This window comes from Coturnix japonica, chromosome Z (assembly GCF_001577835.2).
Source record: "Coturnix japonica isolate 7356 chromosome Z, Coturnix japonica 2.1, whole genome shotgun sequence".
NCBI lineage: Eukaryota > Metazoa > Chordata > Aves > Galliformes > Phasianidae > Coturnix > Coturnix japonica.
Window position 1 is genome coordinate 14,902,143 of NC_029547.1, and position 27,115 is coordinate 14,929,257.

General features: G+C 42.0%; 1 protein-coding gene across 1 annotated transcript in view; it reads right to left on the minus strand.

Annotated features, from left to right (window-relative positions):
• Nucleotides 1–17,828: 17,828 nt before the first annotated feature.
• OXCT1 (3-oxoacid CoA-transferase 1) overlaps nucleotides 17,829–27,115 on the minus strand; it is a 74,021-nt gene continuing 64,734 nt past the window's right edge. Inside the window, exons 16-17 of the mRNA XM_015848678.2 lie at nucleotides 25,611–25,712; nucleotides 17,829–18,465 (exon numbers count right to left, since the gene is read on the minus strand). Of these exons, the coding sequence (XP_015704164.1) occupies nucleotides 18,430–18,465; nucleotides 25,611–25,712 (138 nt within the window). The 3' untranslated portion in view covers nucleotides 17,829–18,429. The remainder of the gene's footprint in view (nucleotides 18,466–25,610; nucleotides 25,713–27,115) is intronic.

The following is a 27,115-nucleotide window of genomic DNA, read 5'->3' on the forward strand; positions in this document are numbered from 1 at the left end:
TTTGGCTCCTTGTGCTGGAACTGCCCATTAGGGCATACCAGAACTGGGATTTAGTGTGTGTGCTGTGGAGTGCATCCCTTCCCTGCTTTCTTTGCTGAATTAATCCTAGTTCCACTGATGAGACGTTTTCCATAACAACAGAGCATGCCTGTGCAAGAGAAAAATACATATTTGAGGGAGAAGGGGAAGCAGAGTGCCAAGATCCCCTTCCTTGAAGTTCCTAATGTGCTGAATATTTGAGCTCCAAGATGCACTGAGCATACAAATAATAGATAACAACAGGATGCAACTTGGACACAGGGCTTCACATGAAGATGATGTGACTTTAGATAAAAATCAGCTTTTTTTATTCACAGCCATTTCCTGAAGTCTCTAACACTATTGACAGCAGAGATAATAGATTAAAACAGCAAATAACAGATGAATGACGAACTAATAAATGAAGAACAAAGAATGTTTTTACAGTCATCAACTCCTTTCTTCTTTTATCCTCATTTTATTTACTGTTGGCAATGAAAGATACTTTGCCTTTCAGAGCTCCTTACTCAAGCCCTGGTTCCATCAGCACGTACAGCTCTGCTCAACTCAGTGGTCATGGCCCTGCACAGCCTTTTGGCTCTCTGCTGCAATGGCAGCAGCCCAGAGCTTTGCACTTCAAGATATTTTGGGATGTCTTACAGTTTTATACAGCTGCTGAATGCCCTCAGGGAATACTCCAGGGTGGGAAGAGAGAAAAAAGATTTCTGCCTTTAATTTGGGTATGAATGGATCCACCGAGTAGTGCCACAGTGGAGCAAAATCCTCCTGATGATGCTAAAAAATAATCTGAGATTTAACTTAAATGAAACAGACCATGAACATACATCATTAGAGTAAATTTCTGTGAAAAGCAGAGTTTTCTTGGGCAGCCTGTTTAAGCAATAAGCGAATGACTGAAAACATCAGTTGATGGTTTTCTTTCGAGAAATGACCGATTGAACTGAAAAACACTGCGTTAAAACAGACTCTTGAACAAACCAGTCAAACTTTCTCTTTTTTACTATGCATTAATGACTTTCATTCCTTTAATAAAATGTTTATCATAGTTTTGGCTGTGGCAGAGTTAATTTTCTTTGTAGATGTACAGTGAAATGCTTTGAATTTTCAATGAGAATACAATTGGTCCCAACATGATGTGTTGTTGCTGAGTGGTACTTACATTCAAGGACATTTCAGCTTCTCACACTGCCCTGCCAGCAAGGGGCTGGGGGTGCACAAGGAGCTGGAAGGGGACAGAACTAGAATGACTGGCCCAAACTGCCCAACACTGCATCCCATGCTACACAGCATTGTGCTGAACAGCAGCAGGGCTAGGGTGAAGAAGAAGGAAGGAGGGATATTTGGGGTGATGACATTTGTCTTCCCGAGAAAATGCTATACATGCTGAGCCCTGCTGTCCTGGCAGTGTCTGACCACCTGCTTGTTGGTGGGAAGAAGCCAACAAATTCCCTGCAGTGTTTTGCTTGCTCTCAGGGCTTCTGCTTTATCTTTGTCTTTATCTCAGCATTGGGGTTCTTGCATGGTTGCATCCCCAATTCCGTCCTTCATCCCATCTGGGGACAGTAAGGAAGCAGCCATGTAGTGCTGAGCTGCTCACCAGGATTACAGCATGTTTTTCCAGCAGTGCCCCATGCTGCGAGTGATCCACAACACAACGAGCTTGTTTTTAAGATAAGTGATTTAACAAAAATATTAAAACAAGACAGAGCCAAACAGTTAAATTCCTTTCCTGTAAAGGAGCAGAGGTCAATCTTCCTTACTGTCATCATTTCAGTCTCTAATGCATTTATTTCCTTAAGATTTTTTTAATCAAATAATCCTTTAGATAGCATAGTCCTATTTTTGCAGCTATTACTGTTCCAAAAGAAAATCACTTTCTACCCTTTCCCCAGTCTCTGCAGATCTTGCGCAGGGGCCACAATGCTCTCCAGCTTTGTCTGGATGTGAGCTTGCCTATCGGCTGCAAGTGCAAGGAAATAGAACAAGGTACTTGGTGAACAGTTTCAGTGCTGTTTGTGTGCAAATGCACACACGGCTGGAGAAGGAAGCAGGAACACAGCTCAGTTTTCCCCACTTCCAACAAGCGGAGCTTATCTGCAGGCAGCCCTGGCCCATCCCCAGCCAAATCAGGTTTGTTAGGCTGACCATGCTTCATCCAAGACAAAGGAGGGCCACATGTCAGCCACCTGGTCACTGCTTGCTCAGGAATGCAAGAAGCTGTGGGAAACAGCTAAAGGCTGAACAACTCCCTGGAGAAAGGACCAGCCTGCAGGATGCAGGAGGGAAATAAGTACATGTATCTTTAAATTCTAATATCTGTTCTGACAGAGTGTTGCATTTTTCTTCAGTTTCAGAATTTGTTGCTCTAGATCTGGACTTCAAAGATTTTGGTGTCCTCATGAGGGCACCATGAGGAGGGAGAGGTGACTTGGCTGCCCTTGGAGCTGAGGCTGGATAGAGATATCTGCAAACATTTTCCCAGAGGCAATATGAAAGGTACATAGAAATAAAAAGAAACACCAGAAGTTTAAAAATTTGTCATTTGTGATATCCTGGAGTGATTTAGGTGGGAAGGTAACTCTACAGATCATCCTGCCCAAACTCTGCTCATGCAGGTCAGGTGCAGACTGGTTTTGGGCCTTCCTAGGTTGGAGGCTGTGTACACTCCTTTTTCCATGCACGTAACATACTAACACTATCTAAATGTATCTCTGTACACACTTCAGAGTGCAACCTTCAGTGCTTCAGTGCCCACCGGCGCACCCTTGCCACACTTGATGAATATGCAGGAGTCACAGGATTCAAGTTGCGGGGATTTATTTTGGGGACCTTTTCATTCAGTATTTCTACAAGGTCAGAAAAGCAAATAAAATGCAAAAAAGAATCATGCCTGTGCCTTCTGGTTTGGACAAGGCTGTACCCAACCCTGGAGTTACTCATGTGCCTGCCTCCTACTTCCCTGAGGTTCTCAGTGGCAACACTTAGAAGAAGTCTGTTTGGACCCATTAAAAAGCCACGAGCACCTGCCCAGTTCCTCCTGCTTTAACACATGCAGCCATTACAGGCTGACATGAAGAGCTGTGTTTGAGCTCCCCCAGGATCCAAAAAGTAAAATTTCAGTTTCCATGCTTACAAGCTCCATGGCACAATGTTCACACACAGTGCCGTATGTTACATTATGGACAAGGTAGCTCTGTGAAGAAAATGGGATTTTTCATTCTGCAGTGTGCTGAAGGCTTGATTTCCTTCCTCCCAAAACATCTCCAGGAACATGAAGCCCTCAGTCTTTGGAGCCAAAACCCAAACATCAGGAATAACCAGTTAACCCAATAGAGAAGAGCAAGGGCAAGATCTAACAATGAGGGGCTGTAGTTGCATCACCTAGGATCACAGAATCATAGAACACTTTGAGTCAGAAGATACCCACAGGGAAGGATGACTGAGTACAACTCCTGGCTCCACCCAGGCCCACCCAAAATGTAGACCCTATATCTAAAAGCATTGTCCAAACACTCTCTGAACTGAGGCACAGAGCCACAGCAGCTCCCGCTGTCCTGGAAGCTTCACTGTGCTCCCAGCTTGGGTGCTTCCTTGTGCACCTGTGCAGGCTCTATCACAGCCACCTCCTTTGCCCACCCAAAACATGAGCGCCATTTGAAAATGTATGGACTTAGGCCACATAAATCAGAGACTGAACAAATCCACCCCCGCTAAAAGCGTGCATCGCTTCTAATCTGAATTGCCATGTAATAAAAATAAATTTTCTGTCTTAAAACGGTTCCACGCACTCCTTACTGATTCATTCACATCTTTAGCACAACCAATAAAACACATCTCTCAAAGCCACACTGATAACTGAATCTCATGGAGTTTTTAACCCATTTCCATGACATCACTCTTTTCTCATTCTGTAGCACCCACAGTAGCACAGACTAGAAGAAATCTATGTCCTGTAGATCCTGCTGTAAATTTATCTTACAGATATGCATTGTTTCTGGAAAGAATCTTGATCGAACTTAGAGACAGAACAAAACAAACCCACAAACAACAGCAGAAGAAAACATCCAGACAACTAAAAAGTTGGCACATCTTACTAACTGCGGGCAAAAAAATTTTGTGTTGCTCCTCTCAGGCATTTCCTATTTTCTCATAAGAAAACTAAATTTGGATCATTACACCATAAAAATTTCATGGTAATTGCTAATCTCACCAGCTTTAGGTACAGAGAAAATGCTCCTTAAAATCTAATGGTGAGTTGCTCTACCAGTTGTTCGGAACAATGTTGTTCAAAAGATCTGTTCAGTTAAACATGTGACCCTCAGAAACTGAGGAAGAGCCCATGTAGGGACTGCAGAAGAAGCCAGAGAAATTCATTGTAGAAAACTAGAAGAGAGTGAAAGCAGTATGGGAAGATTAGCCCAGTATATCAAGAAGTGGTAAGTTGTGGGAGGAAAGGTGAATCATGTTGTGGTAGGAAGGCAGCAATTAAAAAAGCTATGAATATTACATAGCAATTTAATTTGCTTCCATCAGTCACTGCTGCAGCGGATTCCATATGACACCCTACTGGGAGCTATTAGTTCAGCCTGCAGTGTTTGCTGTGGTGCACATCCCCGCAGGATGATTCCCACCACCACCAGGCCCTGATGAGCTCTGCTGGCCTTTGACCTTCTCACAGGGTGCCTGGCCACCAGCACAAACTGAACCTGTCAGACTTCTGGCCACCATATCTTCTTCCCCATCACTGTGGCGCCGAACATCAACCACTTCCCTCTTGCCAGACCACCACTCTTTGGAGAAGGTCAGGAGAATCTGGCTTTTTTGGTAGGAAAACAGATAAAAGCAGCCAAGGCTCTCAGAGCATGAGGGCTGCTCTGAAAGTAATGCCTCCTGTTTTATTATGTTGGCCCAGAATGTCAGAGGTAGGTACTGGTGGTATGGCAATAGAGGATGAACCTGTATCCTGTTACATGTTGTTGCTGTGTGACAGATGGCAGCAGAGGAGCAGTCTGACAAAATGGCATCTGAAATGGAAGTGCGATGAAGCAAAGGTGTGTTGAATTCCTCCGTGCAGAAAAAAATCCTGGACTCATTTGAGCTGGAAGAAACTTTTAAAGGCCCCCTACTCCATCTCCCCTGCAATGAACAGGGAAAACTACAGCAAGAACAGGCTGTGCAGAGCCTGGTCCAGCCTGACCTTGGTTGCCATCAGGGACTGGGCATCTGCCACATCTCTGGGCATCCTCTTCCTGTACTTCATTGCCCTCACTGAAGAAGACTTCTTCTTTGTATCCAATCTAATTATCTTCTCTTTTAGTTTGCTACCATTTCACCTTGTTCTGTAACCACAGACTTAGAAAAAAGTCTGTTTTCTTCATTCTTATACCCTCCTCCCCCCCCCCCCCCACATAGATAGTGGAGGGCCATTCTCAGGTCATCTCAGGGCCTTTTCTTCAGCAAGCTAAACAGCTCCAGCTCTCTCAACCTGTCCTTGCCATGAAACTGTTCAACACATTATTAGCATTTTTGTGTCCCTCCTCTGGATGCACTCTATCAGCTTCACATCCCTTCTGTGCTGAGGACTCCACATCTGGATGCAGTGCTCCAGGTGAGGTCTCACCAGCACAGAGTAGAGAGGCAGGATCACTTCCCTTGACCTGCTGACCATGCTGCTTTTGATGCAGTCCAGAATACAGTTGGCTTTCTGAGCTGTGAGGGCACACTGCTGGCTCATGTCCAGCTTGCCATCCACCAGTACTCCCAAGTCCTTTCGGCAGGGCTGTGTTCCACCCTTGTGTCTGATACACAGTTTGTACTGATAGCAGGGGTTGCCATGACCCTGGTGCAAAATGTTGCACATGGAAATACGTCACCCACTGACATTTGTCAACACTTGCTGAACATTTCTTCGAGACCAAACACAGTGAGCGCAGTGAAACTGTGGGAGTATGTTGAAGCAATGGTGACAGCAGTTTACCTCCACTGGTGCAGATTTTTACAATCACAGCATGCAGGCTTTTTCATGACTAGTGGAAATGCATAGATAATGGTGGTGACTGCTGAAAAATGGTATGCTGTATCTGAGAATTTGCTCTAACAATCAGTGTTCTTTTGTTCTTTGTGTCTGTTGCAGTCTCCATGGAAACAAATAGGAGGCATTATTTTTTGAGCAACCTACATACTTGGTGGCACACTAGATTTGATTAAATAAAACACAAACTCTGCACTAGGGCTTGCTGTAACCCCATATTTCAGGTATGCCCAATCTATCTACCCTGTCCTCTGACCATGGAACAGCCCCAGACACTGGGCTCAGTGTTGGCATCCATGTGGGCACACACTATCTTGTTGGTCATTTCCACTAGTGCAATGGTTTGTTGTAAAGAAGTGACATTCAGTGTAGTCTTGCAAGAAGTATTAACTGTACAGTGAGCATGTAATGAGAAGAAATCTCATTAAGCATTGATTGTCTGTGAGCTGTGCTGTGTTGGGGCAGAAACTGAGAGGGCTGAGGCAGTCTCTGGGCTGGTTGTTGCCTGGTTATAGCCCTGGGAACTTTGAGCATGTGGGATACTTCTGTGTTTCTGAAATCTGTGTATGATGTTTAAACCAAAGTTTGGAGTGCTGAGTCAAGATCCTGCACCTCTGCACACATCAGTTATGAAAATAGTGCAATGAACAGACTCCACATCAGCAAAGGCTGAGCAAAGCATTGGCATCTCAGGGCGAGTGGTAAGGAATGTCCAAAATCTCTCCTGTGCCTTTGAAGGAGAACAGGCAGCTCATGAGCTCAGCTCTACTGGCAGGGCTTTTGCTGCCTTTCTTTGCCCACCAATTTCCCAATGGAGGAAGCCCCCAGGAAAGAACCAGGAGTTTGTCTGGAGAGAAGAAAGCTCAAACAGCTGTGGAAGCAGAACTTTCCAGAGAATATCTGGAAGCTGCTTGATTTAGTTTACAAACACACTGAAAACAAATGATTCAGCTGCACTGAGGAGGAGCATTTTGGTATTTCATGTTCTCAAGTGGCTTTCACTTCTGAAGTGTTTTATTCTGCATTACACTTTATTAAAAATAGAAAATCTATTTCACTGAAACAAATTGTTTAAATTTAAATCGATTTGAAATTAATTGCTTTTTATCTCATTTTATAAAGGAAATTTTGATGCTTTGGGCTCTCTTTTCACTTTGCTGTGAAAACAGAGACTTTCTGGGGCTTTCCCGGGAAAAAGGATATTGAATTTCAACAAGCTCTTGTCAAGAAATCTCAGCTGTTGCATTCACAAGAATATGAATTGAGGAGTTTTTGTCCATTTCTGCAAACAGTGATTTTTTCCTTCCTTTTTCCCTGGAATTAACAAAGATTTGTGAAGAAGGGTAAGAGCCTGGGGGAGAGTCTAATTTGTTGCTTCTTAATGGTACAGATGTAAAACATTATCTACATCCCTATTTACAGCTAATAGCAAGATAACATACCCAGGAGACAAATCATAGCCTCTTCAAAGTGCTTGTTAGCTCAGAAGCACAACATCCCACAGCACTCAGCAAATAACAAAAGCTTGCAAAGGCGTTGTTAAGTTTATTGTTAGAGAGTAAAGATGATGCGAATGGATACAGGACTATAAATAATACAAATTCATGAAGCGCTGCTGAAAATTGAATATGGCCCTCTTATGGATGACAGCTGAAGTGAACCTTGGGAAGGACACTAGAAGCAGCTCTGACCCAGCTGCTCCAAAAGCAGTGGGAAGATGCTGAGCCACACTAGTGATACTCTCCAAAGGCACTCACAGCCTGAAATCTCAGCCAAGTCAGTGCTGCAGTGTGAGGAATTCCAAGAAATAGTCCTATAATATTCCCCACTTTCTAAAGATGGCTTCAGAACTTCAATATAAACAGTCTTGGAAATGGTCTGGATCTTAATTATAAAGAAAGAGTGCTCAGACCCTTGAATGGGCTGTGCAGAGAGGTGGTGGAGTCACTGTCCCTGAAGGTGTTCAAGAAATGTTTAGATGTTGTGCTCAGGGTTGTGATTTAGTGAGGAAACATTGGAGGTAGGTGAACGGTTGAATTGGATGATCTTAAAGGTCTTTCCCAGTCCTGGTGATTCCATGATGCTATGAAAGCAAAAAGGTCAGAGAAATGAGCCTTTTGCCCTGCCTCATTGCTTCTCTCCTGGAGCAGGTTTTTTTTCCCCCAGAGGAAGATTTGCACTGGAAGAAATGGATATTAGCCCAACTTGCCACCCCTTGGAGATTAACTGGATAATTTCTTATGTAAAGGACATATCACAAGGGAATACGTACATAGCCAAATCTACCTCACACTCAGTAAGAGCCAAAGCAAAGGTTAAGCGAAAGGATGAAGTGCTAATGATCATGTCAGATGGGAGGAAGCATAATAACTCTTCTGGCATCAGGAAAGCTAACAACAGTTTATCAATAACTTCCTTTCCTTATCTCTCTCTTCCAGTATCTGAAAGGTGCTTACAGTGTGAGCGGGGCAAGTCTCTTCTCACTGGTGACAAGTGACAGGACAAGGGGAAATGGCCTCGAGTTGCACCAAGGTAAGTTTAGGTTGGACATTAGGAAACACTTCTTTACAGAAAGGATAGTTAAGTACTGGAATAGGCTGCCCAGGGAGGTGGTTGAATCGCCATCCCTGGATGTGTTTAAGAGCCGTTTGGATGTGGTGCTCAGGGATATGATTTAGCAGAGGGTTGTTAGAGTTAGGGTACAATGGTTAGGCTGCAGTTGGACATGATGATCTTTGAGATCTTTTTCAACCTGAGTAATTCTGTGATTCTATGATTAAAAACCAAGTTCCACATGGTTTCTTCCAGACCTGGGCAAACACCAGAGAGTTCTCTTGGTCTTCTCTGAAACTCTGAGTTGTAAAACGAAGTGGCTCACCCAAATACACTCACATTTTCATAGAATCACAGAATGGTTTGGGCTGTAATGGACCGTTAAGATCATCCAGTTCCAGCCCCCTGCTGTAGGCAGGGACATCTCCCTCTACACCAGGCTACTCACAGCCCCATCCAGCCTGGTCCTGAGCACCTCCAGGGAGGGGGCATCCACAACCTTGCTGGGCAACCTGTTCTAGTGCCCACCATCCTCACAGTTAAGAATTTGTTCCTAATATCTAGTCTAAACCTACCCTAGTCCAGTTTAAAGCCATTTCCACTTGTCCCGTCATTACATGCCCTTATGCAAAGTTCCTCCTTTTCCTTTGTTTTGTATTGTACACCAGGACCCCTTAGGGACAGTTCTCTAATCTGATTAAGCCAAAGTCCTGACCAAAGCTCTGTGCCACTTACCGTCATTATAAGGTGTCTGCCATCTGCTCCTTCTCTGCCACTAATCTGTGCTCACACATTTGCCTGACACTCTGCTGGTAGAATTTATGAAAGAAAACACAAATACAAACTCTGTCTTCTTCCAAGTGAGAATTTGAAATCAGTGTACATATAGGTTTACATGCAGTGCAAATTGTGAAAGAGGAAGTTGGTGCGTCTGCACATGGCAGGTAGGGAAGGGAAGCCCTGGGGCAGGGCGCAGGGAGACACCTCTCTGTCAGCGCTCTCTTAGAGATGGCTCTCAGGTGAAGGGATTTCTCATTTGTTGGGATCAGCAAATATCCCTGAAATCTTATTTTGAACTACAACACAACACAGGACTGTGCTTCAGAGCCCTCCAATTTAATTCACCTCAAGGACACAGCAGCTTTCCTTCTCTGTTGTCCTGGGCTTTTGCGGCAGGAATTTACCTTTCCTTCTGTCTTTTTCAGCCCATTCAGGCATTACATATCCACAGGTGCAGACTCAGGTGCTCTGCACTTTCTTTCCAGATTTGGCTGCCTCCCCATCACTCATATGCAAGGTTGCATATGGAATGGATCTCACCAGGGTAACAAACAGCAATAACAAGTAGGCCCCTCAGCAGAGAAGAAGAACTGCTAAGCCAGTGCTTTTGTTGTATTCAGAAGACTACGTTATCTTTTTTTTCTTTTTTTTTTTTTTTTTCCTTCATTTTCCAACTTAAAGGTTCAGTAACACAAACCAGGACTGAGCTACATTCATTCATTTACCATTGATTGATTCACCTGCAGAGGAGCATAGTCGAACTGGAGTTCCTTTCCTGGTATGTGTTACCAGGTATGATTTTTCCAAGTCCTACTGAGTGTGAAACACTATGGGAACTGATGAGTCCTGGAGTGCTGAGCAGCAAGGAATTCCCACATAAGCCCTTCTTCTGCCCTCATTCTTTACCAGCTTTTTAGAGAACACCTCAAATTACATTTAGTTGTCAGGGTCAAGGTTAGAGAAAGGGATCTGGAGTTCCTGTCAGCTTAACCTGTTGTCCCTGGGACTGAATGGGTCCCCTTCCCACCACCAACACACCAATGCTGCTGGTCAGGAATAGCTCAGCTGCCCCATAGAAACAGGCTTTGGGGTGGGTACATTCTCAAAGTGATTGCTCTTCAAGGGTCAAACAGCTGGGCAGGCAGAGACTGGCAGGATGGTGATACAGGCAATTAGCTACTGACACCTCTCTACCTTTCGCAGCAAGGCTATCGGTGATTCTCACCATTCCCTGGTTCCCCTGTGACAACAGAGATTGCTGCTAGATTTTTGTCCTCTTTGACAGAGATTATTTTCAGATTGCAGCACTTTTGCAGCTCTACGCCCAAACCAGTCTGTGCAAATTATAAATGGGGCTTTGTGAGGCAGTGGTTTATTTTCTATTGATCTGCAGTCTCTTTTCCTCACTGCGGCAGTTAACACATCCTAAAAATGTTGGCTTGCTCTTAATGAGAACATGGATATGCTTTGCAGACTAATTTCACCATATTTCAGTTTTACAGCTAGCAGATTTATGCCGTTTTTTTATATATGTGTGTATATATATATATATATATATATTTTTTTTTTTTTTCCAAGCTGATTGTTGCCTTAGGGAGAAAAGAACTGAAAATGTCCATATGAATCGATACAGCAGCAGAGTCAATGGGTGGAAGCCTGCAAGTTGGAAGAGCAGGGAGGTAACAGCATAACCTCCTCATAGAACTGACAGCAGGATGTGCACCCTCAGGTCTCAGTGTTTTACTCTGAAGAAGTTCTGGGCCATGCACAGCCAAGGCAGGCAGATGTGATACAGCCCTGTCCTGTAACAACACAGTGAAAGTGTGTGGCACCTTTGCGGCTTATGGAGAGCTGGTACCTGTTGCCAAAGGATGTGGACTCTCCTCCTTGGAGATCTGCCTGGACACAGCCCTGGGCACCCTGCTCTGGGTGTCCCTGCTGGAGCAGGGCTGGAGCAGATGGAACAGAGTTTGCACCAGCCTCAGCCATTCTGCAACAAGACAGCAGACCAGCTCTGCTCTTCTGGTTGTGGACGTATGGACACACACTTCCATCTTTCTGCCTGCTCCACAGGATGAGTCCAGGCCATCAGGCAGCCTGCTGGAGTGGAACAGCCCCAGCAGCATCCCAGCAATGGGAGCTGTCCCTCCAGGAGGAAACCGCATGGAGCATGATTTATCCCAACAAATGTAAGATGGGTAGACAGAAATGACTGGCAAGACAGTGTTTCTGATTATAGCTTTAAATTTTGTGTATTTAGGGAAACACATTGGACAACTTTTCCTGCTCTGGCCCTGCACAGCTTGCTTTATTTGCAGGCTGATATGGGAAAGTGTTAATTGCTCATACCGCCAGATTTCCCCATTACCCACAGGGCTGGGGGGAGGACTGCATTGCCGGGTGTAGGCATCAGAAATAATTTCCAGTCCTCACTCACCACCTAAACAAATGAGATAGAATTTGTCCTAGAAATAATGTATACTTCATGTAGGTGGTACCAAAGTGCTCCTTCTGCAGCTTGCCTTTATGTTTTTTCAGGTAACCTTTAAGTCTGCTTTTCACGTTGCTTTTGCTACATTTACGCAAATATTCCAGTTCTCCCGGATGCAGATTTGCACTGCTTTCTGTAATGCGTATCCCTGCATTTAGAAAAGTTTTCACTTCCATTTTCTCAGTAGAATTTGCTTAACATAAGCAACTTTGTTGGAAAAGAGAAAGCTTTGCACTGAACTGTGTTGGGCACAACACCAGACCACTAGGTCCGTTCGTATCTTCAGGTTCTCTTCTGCGCTTGCTACTTCGGGACAAGCTTCATGTGCTTTGAAAACAGAACAGCTATTCTTTATTGGTGCTGCCTTTTTGATTTTACTCTCAAAATCTGATGTTATGTGAGTACACTTGGAGGGAACTTCCTTCCACCCATAGCTGTCTCCTGAAGTTGTGCTCTTAAATACTGTGTCATATACTGTGGTGCAGGTATCTGCAAAGCTAAGACCCCCATCTACAGCAGCAGATTGGCACAGGCAGAGGACTGCAGTGCCATCAGGAACAAAACAGGGTACTGCAAAACAGGCAACAACAGAAGACATGCAAGGTGCCACAAAACTGCTCAGATAACTCTGTTGGTTCTGTTTTCCTCCTGTTAGACCTACACTCTGGAGGGCACAGGAGGAAACTTCACCTTCTGCATTCATGTGAGTGCATTTCAGGACCACAAGTCCTCTCTTGGTTGTGCTGTCTTACATTTACCTTAGGCTGTGTTCCTGGAGCTGAGAGAGTGCTGAGTTTTGGCCGCACACGTAAATTACTGAAGAATCTCATTTCAGAGCAAGTCATCAAGGTTTTCTTCTGAGACTAAACATTTTTCTCCACTTATCACCTTGCTTTCCTACGATATGGGAGATAAAATACTATGACACACATACGCATATCTTCTCTTTGAAAGAGTGACCTCATTCGCCACAGACAAGCATTTTCATCACTTTGCAATCATCCAATTTATCATTCACTGGGTGGTTAATGGAATTTGCTTTCATTTGTCACCCAGTACTATTTTCAGAGTGCAGCCACACACTAACGTCAATAATAAACATCTCAAATGCCATCATTTCTGCGGCAGTTTCAATCAGAAGGTAAAAAGCACTTCTCTAAGGACTATACATGCAGTCCATTCTTCGACTTGATTGAAAAACAAGTCATTACACAAATGAATGTGATAATTACGTTTGAGATTGACCCAACATAGAAACTGATGAGAAGAGTGAAGGTGAAGCATGCAGCCATTGGCTGAGTCTCAAACTTCATTATTTCTATTTATCTGATCCCTCCACCTCCAGCCAACAAGCTGAGAGTTTTTATGTGTGCTCAGGTACGACGTGCTGGTGTGAACACAAGATAATCTTTTAATGCTCACGATAGTGGAACAGGACACCATAAGAAACAGTAATGACAGATGCAACCTGGGATTTTTAATCTTCATTTTATTGATTGTTTTGCAAATACATAGAAGGACTTTGATGTGTAGTTTGCAGAGCTTACAGTAAAACTACATTTTACATCATTCTTTTTTTTTTGCTTTTTTGGGGATAAAGTCAATAAAATATGAAACAAAGTAAGTCTAACATAGGTAACAATAGAATCACCATCTTCTTCAGAACAAAAAGCATCATCTGACCTTGTCCTGAGAATGCTGTGAAGCACAGATAACCTCAGTGATGCCTCAATAAATGTTCATGCATATCAGCTCTCTTACAGCAATGGAAGAGAAATGAGAATCTGCCATCCATCTAAGACCCACCATCGTTACTACTGCACAGGAGAATCCTTGTGAGCTACACCTAGGTCCACAGAGAATTAAATCACATAAAAGGGTTTTAATTTCTAATCCTGCTTTACAGATCTCAGATTTAAAAAAAAAAACAAACCCACAAACTGGAGTCACAGCTTGTTGTAATTAGCTTGGGCAAATGCAAGACATCTTCATAATACCGGTATGCCACCACAATACAATATCCTCCAGATAAAAAGTTCAAGTGTGACATGCACATATTTGCACCACTGGTGTATACTGAGAGCACCTGATCTCGCTTCCCCAGCCTTCAGCACCATATCAATCTTTGCTCTTTTGTTTTACACCAATACAAATAAGAAACAGAAATCAAATATTCATCAAGTAAAAAAAGTCTTCAATCACTCTTCCACTCTGCTCATCAAGGATGACCTCTAAGCTGAAAACATAATGTGTTTCACAGATCTTAGCTAGCTATTCTTCCTGTAAGGGAGGAAGAAAAACATCCCCTTTTCCAGGAAACAAGGCAGAGATGAGCAGAGGTGACAGTTCTCAAGGCAATATGTGGAGAGCTGGAAAAGCTGAAGTGCAGTTGTTGGCTCCTTTTTCTTTGAGCCAGAAACCAACGTCCTGAAGTCCCAGACATTATCAATCATTAGTCTTTTTATAAGCCATATATTAAAGACAACAATGGCTTCTGTGCGTGTGCCAGCAAAGCATAGTTCTATGGAAGAAGCAGCATCAACCTGATGCCACCCTTGGACATTTCTCCCATACACTATATATTCCAATAATTATATGCTGTAATTACCTAATCAGTTCTATGACTAGCGTAACAGAGATAATTGGAACAGTTCAACATTTATTTTCTGGATTTCTTCATAACACCTCCCACTATTTACATACTTATTTTCTGGCTAAACTACTACTAACCCCCCTCTCCTCTACACAGTTTGTATATACCCTTCAAAAACAGCACCCATTCAGGGTGCTCCCCATGAAAGCTTTAAATGGCAATGAAAAAGAAACCTGCAGAGATCACATCCACCCAACCCTTGGGCCTGAAGGCAATGCTAGGCACCTTTTGCTGTGCACCACAAGGGTCAGAACTGTCACTAAGAAGTCCTTCTGGAGTGTGGCAGAGGTCTCTATGCTACTCTATCTGAAACCAAAATGGTTCCATAGAGCTGAAAACCACCCTTTGTTACACGGAGACTTGATCTGCAAAACCTCTGTGAACAGAAATTCAGTTTTCATCTTAAGACTGTTCCACAGAAGTAGAAATGGCCAAACTTCAAGAAAATTACTTGACTGAAACGAGGGAATAGCACACAGACTAAATAGAGAAGATATGAAAACTACAGCTAGGTAAAAATGTATGCTAATCCTAGATTAAGGTATTCTGGAACACTTTGATTAATACAGTGTCATGTCTTGCATACAGATCAGCTATTAAAGAAATCATTCATAAACTGTGGAACACTAGAACACGTCTAGTCTATGTACAAGATATTTCTTTTCATGGGCTCAGCATTACAGCCTTGTCTACATGTTCAATCTATTCACTGGCCTACCACCCATTAGTACACATTAGATCAAGTCATGCAACTTAGTTATTCTGGGGTTATTTTTGTATTAGCATAAAGGTGCTAACAGAGATATTTTGTTTATTCCTTTGGGTGAAGAACAAGAACATTCTGGTATTAACTAGAGATTATCAAAGAACTGCTTAGGGTAAATACAACTAAAAAAAGTAATCTCTCAAATCAAAACAGTTTAACTGCTACAAAACCCAGGTATGGGTCAAGTCTAATTTTACAACTACCCCATGGGAAGGCAGTATTTCTCAGTTTAGAATGGAGAAGTGCAGCACATTTTTCCAGTGCAAGGTTACTAGTACAGTCCAAGGGCTAGTACTAGAGCTAGATATTGCAGGAATTTCATATCCGGTTCCCTAGAAATTTATATTATATGCCTTCCACATTTGCACTGAAAGCCTTGTCCACACAGTATTATAATGCCCTTCTACATCATGATCAGATGATCAGAGGGCTGGAGCACCTCCCCAGCAATGACAGCCTGAGAGAGCTGGAGATTTTCAGCCCGGAGAAGAGAAGGCTTCAGGGGGATCTTATATCTCCTGAATATGTCCCTTCACTACAAGACTTCTCACCACCCTTAATTTCCTACTCTGCATCACTTCCAGTACATGCTGGAACAGTGGCAGATTCTCCCTATGCTCCAAGTAGGTCAGGCATTCTTGATGCTGAGTCAATTACCAGTTACCCAAAGCAGAGCATCAATAACCCACCTGATATGTCAGGCTGGAACCCATTTGGAGATCCTTTCAGTACCTGAAGGGAACTTACACCCAGGAGGGGAGTAAACTCTTCGAAAGGGCTGACAATAGCAGGACATGGGGAAATGGTTTTAAGTTAAAAGAGGGAAGATTTAGGTTGGATGTTAGGGGGAACTTCTTTACTAGGAGAGTGGTTAGGCCCTGGAACAGGCTGCCCAGGGAGGTTGTGGATGCCCCGTCCTTGGAGGTGTTCAAGACCGGGTTGGACGGGGTCCTGGGCAACCTGATCTAGTAAAGGTGTATGTTTGGTGGCCCTGCCAGGCAGGGGGGTTGGAACTACATGATCCTTGAGGTCCCTTCCAACCTGGGTCATTCTGTGATTCTGTGGAGAGGACAATTTTTCCAAATTGACAGGAGCTGCTGGACAGAGAATTTGACCTGCTAAGATCAAGTAAGGGACACTTGAAGGCTTATTTTGCTTCACAGTAAATAAGGTCTCAGCAGTACCATCACCTATTTTACTGAAGGGCTGTACAGTCTGTGTACAGGCTGCTGCCTTCTAGAATCTGAAGGGGCCTGCAGGAAAGCTGGGGAGGGACTTTTTATAAGGGCAGGTAGGACAGGATGAAGGGAAATGGTTTTAAATTGGAAGAGGTCAGATTTAGACTAGATATTAGGAAGAAATTCTTTACTATGAGGGTGGTGACGCACTGGAACAGGTTGCCCAGTGAGGCTGTGGATGCCCCCTCCCTGGAAGCATTCAAGTCCAGGCTGGATGGGGCTGTGAGCAGCACGGTCTAGAGGGAGGTGTCCCTGCCTTCAGCAGGGGGTCAGAACTAGATCATATTAATGGTCCCTTCCAACACAAACCTTCCTATGATTCTATGATCATATCCCAACACTGCTTAGCACATGTATGAAAAGCATATTTCCTTTGTATATACTGTTTACATATTTTTAGTCATTTAATCTGTTCTTATTCTAACATAAAACATATGTCAGGAATTATTTTCACAGAATGGCTTTAAGTGTTCCTATTTAGATGAATGACAGAAACCATTCTACCTGGAAATAACAATGTATTTTAGTAAGCATATACTTCCAGTCAATTCATAGAATCATAGAATCATAGAATTACCCAGGTTGGAAAAGACCTTGAAGATCATCAAGTGCAGCCTCAGCCTAACCATAGTACCCTAACTCTAACAACCCTCTGCTAAATCATATCCCTGAGCACTCATGCTCTGTAAAATGAAGATCCATTGTGCTAATAAGGGGTGAGATCTACTGCAGTTGTATTACATTACTGATTTGCAAAAACGATTGTCTCCTAATTAAGAATAGAGAAAACAAGATCTTAATCACATAGCAGAACCAGCATGAGAGAATGACTTACACTTTGATTGTCTCAAGGTACGCATTCTAGTTACCACAAGTTTGGGTTCCAAACTCTGTAGCTGATTCTCTGATCAGCAAGTGGTGAAAAGTTACTGCCTTTGCTTTTAATCAACTGCATTCCTTTCTGAAGAAATCTCCCAAATGCCCACAACATTCTTGTCCCTGCTTCTCTGCGTAACACTGGAAGAACAAACCTCACTCCAGAAACAGTCTTCATTTGCCTTTGAATGGAGGTTGGAAGAAGGATCCTAACTGCAGAGTGAAGAGTGGGTTAACATGGAACAACTGTACAGCTAATCAATTGTCTGCAGGAGGACAGAGACATTTTATCTCCCTCATGCAAACTATCCCCATTCTAGCTTGTACAGTTTAAATAGAAGAGCCAGAGTTGGGAGGTGTAGGTGTCTTAATGACAACAGACAGACAGTGGAAACAGCAGATACATTCAGGGCTAAGGACCCAAATGTTTCCATTGATACAAAAAGTTCACTCAAAGACATATTCAAAGGTTCAGGAAAAGAGAAGTCCACATTACTGATGTCTCTCTTTAGCTGCATGCATTTGCTATACACCACTCCACAAGAAAACCCACACCTTTAAAAGGGAAAGAACATAGTAAGTGCTGTAGTTACAGAACAACAGGGTGATCTGTAAGTTTAGTGACAGCAGCAAAAGCAGAGGCAATTTTAAGATTGCACTGTCATTTTGTGAATCTCTGTAAAAAATGTACTATTTGGCAGTGAGACTACAAGGCGTTTTTTTCTGACAGTGTTCACTATCATTTCAGTATAACATTATTTGAAATTTTGGGAATATATTCACAATTCCATTAAAATTGGTAATGCTATGGAAGAAAAATTCCATTTAGGCTGATAGTCACAGCCTGAGCTTAACTATCTGGAAACTACCTACAAAGCCCTTAAATAATAATAATAAAAAAGAAAAACAGTAAAACTGCAAAACAGCCATCGATTCCTCTTCACTGAGCTCCCATTTCGAAACAAGCCTTCTGGCAAGTCAAGCCCAGACTCTGCTGCAGGTTTAAATCTGCCTCATTGGTATCAGTTTTGGAGAAACCTAGCAAGGAGGAGAGAAAAAAAACAGAACAGTTGGCATACAGATATAGCAGTACAACCCATAGTTCACTTCCACCTCTAACTATATGCTACTGAAGAACAGAGACTTAAACCCATATACTTGAGGTATTTCAGAAATCAACACTCTCACCACTAAACTTTCTGATGCATAAATATGGGACACACACAGTGCTAGTATCCAGCCTTTGAACATATTTTGAGTTGGCTGCCTGATTTAAGAGTGCAAGTAAATTAAATCTGGACATACTGACCCTGTTAACTGTGTGGCCTTCTTGTAGGGCTTCCAAGAAGATATTATCTCAGGTCAGGTGAAGCAGTTACTCAGTTACACAGTGTACAAGATGGTGTGTCAGCATCTCAAAAATTAGCTAATATATTGTCCCTGAAGAGTTTATAGTTTGTGCACGGTGCTTGCCATGAGCAGCAAACAGACAGGCAGCTTGAGAAGCACAGTTGTTTCAACTGTACTCTCCTAATCCACTTGCATTCAGGTACCAATACACTGAGTAACGCAGGGGCAACAAAACAGGTAATATCCAATACACAACTGAATCATCACAGAAGTGTTAAGCGCACCAAGGAATCCTATAATAATGATTTCCCTTTTTTACTCAGTAGCCAAGTTCATTGTGGTTTTCATCCTGACACACCTAGAGAGAGGATGCTGTCTATCAATGATAGGCCTGCTAAGAAGAAGTTAAACAAGTTGTGGAATGTGCATATTATCAGGCAATATATAACCAAATGTATATATTTACTAATTCTAAATTTTTTGCTTTAAGTTCCCTTCTTCCATTCATTGGTTCAGGAAGCAGGAACTGGGACAGTGATGCCTCCCCCCTTGTAAGTGAAGATCTGGTAAATGACCACCTGAGGAACCTGAATGTCCATAAGTCTATGGGTCCTGATGAGATGCACCTGTGAGTCCTGAGAGAACTGGCTGATGTAGTCACCAAGCCACTCTCAATGATACCTGAAAGGCCACAGTGGTCAGGTGAAGGCCCTGCTGACTGGAAAAAAGGCCACTCTGTGCTTTTTTAAAAAGAGCAGAAAGGATGACTCAGAGAACCACAGACCTTTCAGCCTCACCTCAGTGCATGGAAGATCACACAGCAGATCCTCCTGAAAGCTATGCTAAGGCACATGAAAAAGAGGGAGGTGATATGGGATAACCAGTATGGCTTCACCAAGGGCAGGTCCTGCCTGATCAACCTTGTCACTTTTAATAAGGGCATAACTGAATCAGTGGACATGGAAAGAGCCACTGATGTTATTATCTATCTGGACTTTAGTGAGGCCTCTGACACAGTCCCCCACAGCATCCTTCTTTCCAAAAAATGCAGATTTGATGGGTGGACTGTACAGTGGATGGTTATGGAACTGGTTATGAGATTGTACTCAGAGAGTGGTAGTTGGTGTCTCAGTATCCCAATGGAGATCAGTAATGAGTGGCATCCCTCAGCAGTTACTATTGGCACCAGCACTCTTCAACACCTCAACTGTGGGCTCCCCAGTTAAAAAAAGACAGGGATCTCCTAGGAATATAGTGGGAGGACACAAGAATAATTAAGGGCCTGGAGCATCTCTTGTGTGAGGAAAAGCTGAGTAACTTGGGTCTGTTCAGCCTGGTGAAGAGAAAACTCAGGGGGATCTGATAAATGTTTATAAATATCTAAAGAGAGGTGGGATACAAATAGGTGAGGCCAGGTTCTTCTTGGATGTGTGCAGTGATAGAACAAGGAGTAATGGTGTGAAACTTAAACACAGGAAGTCTGTGCTAACATCTGGAAGAACTTTACGGTATGAGTGATGGAGCACTGGAACAGGTTGTCCAGAAAGGTTGTGGAGTCTCCTTCTATGGAAATATTCAAGACCCACCTGGACTCCTATCTGTGCAATTTACTGTAGGGTATCTACTTAAGCTGGGGGTTTGGACTTGATCTCCTGAGGTCTCTTCCTTTCCCCTTCCCTGCCATTCTGTGATTCTGTCTTGCACCTGAGTTGTGGCAACCCTGATGGCCCCAGGGAGACCTAATAGCAGCCTGTCAGTATCTAAAGGAGCAGTGTAAGAAGGAAGGAGACAGACTCTTTCACAGATTCTGTGGTGACAGGTCAAGGAAGGGAAAATGGTTTCTTAATGAAAGAGAGGAGATTTAGACTGGATACAAGGAAAGTATCTTCTACAGTGAGGGTGGTGAGGCAATGGAACATGCTGTCCAGTAATGTGGTTGATGCCCTGCCCCTGGAGATATACAAGGCCAGGCTGGCCCAGGCTCTAAGCAATCTGATCTGGCTGTAGGTCTCCCTTTTCACTGGAAGGGAATTGGACTAGATGTCTTTAAAGGGTCCCTTCCAACTCAGATGATTCTATGATTGTATGATTCTGTTGTAATTCTATGCAGTTGAAAAATCAACTAGCTGTATTATAAGATCTCCATCCAATCAAAAATAAATACAGCACATTAAGCTTAAATAGGGAAGTGGATGAAGAAAGAAAGTGTAAATGGAAGCAGTACAGAGCAGACTTTGGACTTCACTGTTTAACATGACTGCAGGTCTGCACTGCTCCCTGACGAAAACCTCTCCATAGAGAGGTGGAGAAAACCTCTACACAGCCTCATTAAATACATCCTGTTTCCATTCTTATTTATATACGTGTTCCAGGATGAGATCAAAAGCAATTCCTGTGATCTTACTGCTTCAGGATGACTGACAGTTCCACAGGTAGTGGGCTTCTAGTTGATAGTTTGTCCCACTGAAATACAATATACAATATTCTTCTGCCTCCTTATCCTATCTTTTTCACTTAACAGTACTGAACAAGCCAGCTTACTAAAGAATGATATGTAGAGGCCTGTTCCAAGAATAGGAACTGTATTTCCAGCACCAATTCAATTTTTAAGTTATCCTTCCTCCAGCCACAAAATGTCATCACTTACAATCTTATGAGAATAGTCATCAAGAAAAGCTTAGTTCATGAAGAATGTGTTTACTACATCAAATGCTAATGAAATATTTTCAGTGGATGGAAACTGTTCATTGATTTTTCAAAGTTCTCTGTGAACCAGGATAATAAACAGATATAGCAGCTACAAGTGTAGAGGAGCTGGAAAATTCTGAGTGCATGAAAACTGCTGGACTAGTTCCAGAAATGTTTCAACATTTCCAAATCAAAGTGGGTATGTGCCTCACTTAATGTGGGCCTTACCTAAGAACAGTGCCATTGAGGAAAACACCACTGCTAGAGGATGAAGATAGAACCATTAATACCTGCATACTAGAGTGACAAAAGGCAATTATTGGAGTAGGAGATTGTTTTTCTTCTGTCATAGGGTTTGGTAACATCAAAACCTCTAGTGTTTTACATTTCAATGAGCATACTACATTAAATGTACTGTCTGCACATTTGATGCTAACAGCTGTCATTAATGCACACCACTATTCACCTCTGAAAAGGTCTGATCCCCAGGAGAGCTGAAGTGCCACAGTGTGCTGAACATAACAGAGGTAATGAGAGACGATGCACCACTAGGAACTGGATGCAAATAGAATTGTTTGCTTTAAATAAATCCGGTTAACTGAGCAAAAAGAAAAATGCTAACATAAGAAAGGAATGGTTTGGGCTTGGAAAACAAGGAATAATCAAGTCTGAAATGCAAAAAGTCCCCTGAGCATGCTGCTTTAAATCCCAGCAGAGTCAGCCAATCTGGCAGCACTCTGTGCTATCAGCACACTATCTGATAAAGGCTGAATGTGCTTAACAATGGCTATTTTACAGCACAGAGATGCATGTTTATTACTTTCTTACAGTACACCCTAAGCAGCACATTCTCAGTATTATTCCACTTACAGGAATTACAGCTCATCTTGGATGTTCCAAAATGCTTTGCTGATGTTGAACAGGCAGGTATATAGGGAGCAGTTTGCCTTTGTGGTCTGACTGGTCAGAGGAAGGCTATAGCTGAGGACTCATGGCCTCAGGTACTCCCAGCAGTTCAAGCTTATTAACTTCCAGAATTCCAACAAATTCCAACACACAAACATGCCCATGCTTATTTCATTATGTTTATCTATATCAAATAAGTCTTTCAAGGCCTGGTTCTGAATGGTGCTGAGTCCTAATAACTTCCAGTGCTCTTATTAGGAGTAAAAAAGCAAGTTATTACCTTTTAAGAACCTCCTGCAAAACTGAGAACTCATTATTACGAAAAACAACAGCATCAGTTTTTTATTTTATTTTATTTTTTGTTGTTATTAAGACGAACCCTAGCATTTTTTATAATGAAATATATCTGCAAATTATCTTTCTCAGTCTCTGCTCTCATGGTCTCACCAAACACATAAACAAGTACAAGCTAAAAACGTTTATCTGCTAAGGCAGTCTGTTTGCTAGGGAGAAACAAATCTCATTTAAATACACAAGATAAGCCAATGTGTTGCCTTCACAGCAGAGGAGGACTGAGGGGGATTTTTTTATTTTATAACAGTCTATAATGAAGACTCTTGACTCTAAATCCTTTCTTTCTTTGAACAGGAATGTATAGCAAAATGTATCACAAAAAGCCACAAGGTCTACAAAGCTCTCCAAAAAGAAGTAGCTTCCATACGGAGATGTAGTTATATACAAAGTTATGTTCATCTCTTAGTCAATCCCATAGTTACCTATGTAATGAACACATTTTAGTTTAGATGACTTTCTGTATCCACAGAGAAGAGCTACCTGGAAAGGTTCTGCTCCTGGTTTTTTTTCACCCATAAGTTCTGTTTCAAAATAGCAACAGATATAAAGCAAAAAAACTCTTCTTTTACTGCAGCAATACAGTATCAGTGAAGTTTCTGTCCCCAATCTAAACGAGAACAAGATGTCTCATTCAGAGAACATAAATAATCACAAGCACAACTGTTACTCTTGCTAGGGAGCCTGAGGCAAAGTCTTGAAATGTGGAAAAAAGGACTAAGGATACTGTTTTCTGAACAGCTGTCTACCACAGTGCTCAAATCTCTATTTTCTCAACTTCAAAATTAAGCAAGAGAGCTGCACCTGTTCACTGTGTGACACTCAAGCCCTGAAGTGTCTAACATCATGCAATGGTGACCTAGTCTTGCTGCCACCAATGCCAATACAATAGCAGTTTTGGTGATGATTTCAATGACAAGAGGACAAGGTCACTGTGACCTGGAAATATCCTTAGGAGGGAAAGGAAAATAAAAAATGAAAAAAAAAGGAAGAAAAGAAAATAGGACAAAGAAAGAGCTAGTGCTCTTCCGTGCCACTGCGTTAGTTAACAAATCATTCTGGTTCACTCTTTCTGTTTGCAGAGCTATAGAAATTTCAGGCATTTTTAAGGAACTATCACCCACTAGGTAATGCTGACCCATGCACATATTCTGGCAGAGGTCAGCACAGTTCGTGCTTTGTAAGCATTTATGGAAACTGCTTGCTTTCAGATAAACATAGAAAAGTGTACAAACCAAGGAGCATCTACATTTTTCATGCCCACAGCTCTCCTTTAGTGCAGCTCATGATTTCATGCATGACTAAGGCAGCTGTACAAAGCAGAATGCACTGGAGTTTGTCTTCATGAAATAGGGAATGGGTGGCTGTGAAGTGACCCCTCCAGAGCCTGGTGAGACAGATTCCAGGAACAAAGACAGCCCTACACTCAACTGCTAACTTCAGGCTATCTTTAAAATTCAAAATTTATATTGTTTCTTTGTAATATCTACAGGGAAGTGCTAATGGCACAGTGAGGTGGTGGTAATTCCTTTTTAATAGTCCTAGTGGTCTTGCCATACACACTGCGATGCTGCAAAATTTTGTCTGCTAGCCCACCATTTCAAGCTGTTCATGTCTTTCTCTAAATACTCTGGTTCCTTCTGCTTCAATTGCCTCCAGCGCAAGCTGAAAATTACTTTGGGTAACACCAACTTTCATATACATACATACAAATATATCTAGATCTTCTGAATCAAAAAGAAAGCAAATCTGTTCAAAAACCAGGTTCAGGACATATAAGAACTGATGTCTCCTTATAGGAAAGTCATTCTTCACATTTTCATTCTATGTATATGGTTACTAAATGCATCACTCTCCAAATTCAGCCTAAAGTTTGTCCTCAAATTAGATACGTCGGAATAACAACAATATAAAAAGACACAACAAAAAAAGTGTCTGATTACCACAGATACAAAACCATAAGGTCATTTTTATGTTTAGTTTTTGAGAACGGGCTGTTTAAGAGTCTCATCCAAAAAGAAAAGGAAGCTCTCAGATTACCGAAGTTCTAAAGAATTTATTTTTGTCCCCTACATCCCAGGGAGGAGCTGAATAAATAACCTCTTTTGCATATAGAATTGTTTAGTTTAGAGGCTTTTTTTTTAACTGAAAATTAAGAAATAGTAATAAAATTTTACATAAAAAATGAATAATAAAGAGATTTTGTAGCAATTTCCTGCACTCTACAGTTGCACGTCACTCCTATTAACAAACCTTTTTTTTGGTCCCAGATAAATGAATATTTTCCCAGAAGTGAAAAGCTCTTTCTTTCAATTATTTAAAACTCTACAAGAAAAACACACAGTATCATGTTTGGGTGTTAAAAATGCTCTGTTATGGAAATATGGGAATGAATTAAATTCTACATGCTCCTTGCTCAGAACGTTCTTGCTACTAAGAGCATGTTCAAAGCCTTAATAACCAACTCTTTCACATAATAACTGTTCAGCAACCTTACAATCACATGCTCTAGACCTAGAAACTCTGCAAAGAGGAAGAGTACCACCCTTCATTACCACATATCTCTCAATTACCTTCACAGTGCACACTGTATGGTGTCAAAGTCACTTTCCTTACAAAATTAAAAACCAAACAGCTGACCTCCCCCCCCCAGCCTTACAATACTGAAGCAAAAGTTATTATATGAGTGCATGGGACCATCAAGAAACTACAATTGTTAATGGCCACACATTCGGAATCAGTTATGTTCCAGCATACTTTCCACTATTTTTGTGTTAACATTAAATGATATTTAAGAAAGAATGTGAAGGTAAAAAATCAGCGGCTTTATGGATTAAGTACAAGGCAATGTAAAAGGAACAACTGTATTTGTTGGTAAAATGACTTACTGTGAAGTCACAGCCAGTACTTTTCTTGATATCATCCACTGACAGTCCTTCCCAGATTTCCACAAGGGTGAGCCCCTTTTTCTTGTCTACATCAAACACAGCCTGTCAGGTTCAAAAAGCATGAAAACAATTTTTATTATTAAAAAAAATAAAGATCCAAGTAGTGATACTGTACAAATCAGTTCAAAATGAGTTTCATCAGTAACAAATGATGCTGTTATCAATTGGTTTCACTTTTCAGAGTGACCAGTAGAGATTTATTTATACCTGAAAGAATCTGAAATGTAAGATGTGTTGATTTTGTGGGAAAAAAATGGGCAACTGTTCTTCATTGCACAAAATGAGTACAGCGTCTCCTGCTCTGATGTGATGAGAATTGCAAGGTGCAAGGGAAAGGTCTGAGACATTCTTTGCTATAGGACAATGACCAGCAAGAAGCCATGAAAGAAAACGGGGAAAACCAACCTCTTTCTCACAATTTTGTTTCGCTTTTAGGCCCATAGAGAGGTAAAGACTGGCCAATCAACTTATCAGATGATCAGCTTCTCCAACAGCTTTCAAACACTAGAAATTTTAGTATTTTTGTAGCTGGCTGAGAAAGTTTCTTGCTCTATTTTTAAAAGAGCCTCAGGAGATGCAGCTGAAGGAGCACTGTCCCTGACGCCTTTGTAAGATAAGCTTTCCACTTTGAAGTCTCTCAAGCATATAAGAACATCTGTAGAACAACATGCGCTATAACAGTGCCCGCTAGATGGAGAATACACAGGTTACAAAATCTAGTTGCCACAAAAACCATCAAGTCTACATTCACTTTCCTAAAATAAAATAAAATTTTAAAAAGCCAGTAGCAGAAGTTCAGTGAAGAATGAACATGGAAGGAAAGTGGAATCTTAAGCTTATCTCTGAAGTGTACTCAATTTGTCCACTAGGCACATAAGACAGACTTACAGCTTCACAAAGGACAAATAGTGCCTGACAAACCTGTCAGTATCCTCCAACAGGGCTACAGCATTCACAGAGAAGGGAAGAGTAACCAGTGTCATCTACATGAACCTGTGTGAAGTATTTGACAATTTCTTGTCTCTAAAATGGAGATAATAAAAGGATAGGCCATCTGGTGGATAAGGAATTGGATGAAGTGCTAATTTCAAGGAGATATGGCTGATGAGGCAGAGACCAGAGGTGTGTGTGGTGTTCCTCAGGGGTCATAACTGCGACTGGAGTTATTTAATACCATTGCTAATAAAATGAACAGCAGGATTGAAAGCACCCAAGTTTTCAGATGACACCAAGATAAGCAGTGCAACTGACACACTGTAGGAAAGGAATGCTGTCCAGAGGAACTTGACAGGCACGCAAGTTGGGCCCATGTGATCCTAAAGAAATTCAACAAGGCCAAGTGCAAGGTCCTGCACCTGAGTTGGGGCAATCTCAAACATGAATATCAGCATGGTGATGGATAGACAGCTGCCCTAAGGAGATAACTTCACAGTTTCTGGTAGATG